This window comes from Phytophthora parasitica (assembly GCF_000247585.1).
Source record: "Phytophthora parasitica INRA-310 unplaced genomic scaffold supercont2.2, whole genome shotgun sequence".
Classification (NCBI taxonomy): Eukaryota; Oomycota; class Peronosporomycetes; order Peronosporales; family Peronosporaceae; genus Phytophthora; species Phytophthora nicotianae.
Genome location: NW_008648988.1, coordinates 2,653,913 through 2,654,631, shown reverse-complemented (window position 1 = coordinate 2,654,631; position 719 = coordinate 2,653,913). Strand labels below are relative to the sequence as shown.

Genomic DNA, 719 nt, shown 5'->3' with positions numbered 1-719 from the left:
AAGCAAGAAGCGGAGCTGGACATGTTCTATCGGGGCGAAAACTATAAACCAGTCGATATTTATACAGCCATGAAGTGGTGCTCAGAAGGCTGGTCGGGTGTTTCGACGAAGACAATTAGAAACTGCTGGAGTAACAGCGGAAAGTTGGATCTGCGATTTCTACTGAATTAAAGTAATAAGAAACAGTACACTTGGCCCATCTGCGTTCCTGAATAAATTTTCGCCGTTGGCAGACTCTACATGGTCCAAAACGAGGTGCACCACTCTATACAAAGTTGAGTAGCCCATGTTCTATGAGAACTATATTAAGCTCTCTGATATTTATTTAGAGAGGATCCGACAGGGGGAATGATTTTCCATAATTAACTGTAAAACTTGGTAGTGTATTCGGTCTGACAGTGTTTAGAACGAAAAGGTTTAATGCAAACTTCACGTGATACATGAGTAGTTAGTGAAACGAAATCCGGTAATCTCATAAATTTCATGTGTGTCGTTCGAACTGCCCACTACCGGCCAATGATAAGCGTGACTATAGTCGAAGGGAGCTTGATCAATCAAGAGTTTTCAGTTCTAGCATTTCTATATCATCCACTTGCATTGCACAGACCGATCCGAGTTCTAGTTGATGAATGACCACTGGTGATTGTTTTAGGTCTGCCACCACGAGGCTACAAGGCCAACGGTGGATATTTCGCGTATTTTGAAGCTGACTTGGGTCT

The 719-nt window shown here is 42.6% G+C and overlaps 1 protein-coding gene across 1 annotated transcript in view; it reads left to right on the top strand.

Annotated features, from left to right (window-relative positions):
• PPTG_02913 (hypothetical protein) overlaps positions 1–171 on the top strand; it is a gene marked incomplete at both ends in the record, with an annotated part of 3,510 nt that extends 3,339 nt beyond the window's left edge. The window contains one exon of the mRNA XM_008894245.1: positions 2–171. Within this exon, the coding sequence (XP_008892493.1) occupies positions 2–171 (170 nt within the window). The remainder of the gene's footprint in view (position 1) is intronic.
• Between the last annotated feature and the right edge of the window lie 548 nt (positions 172–719).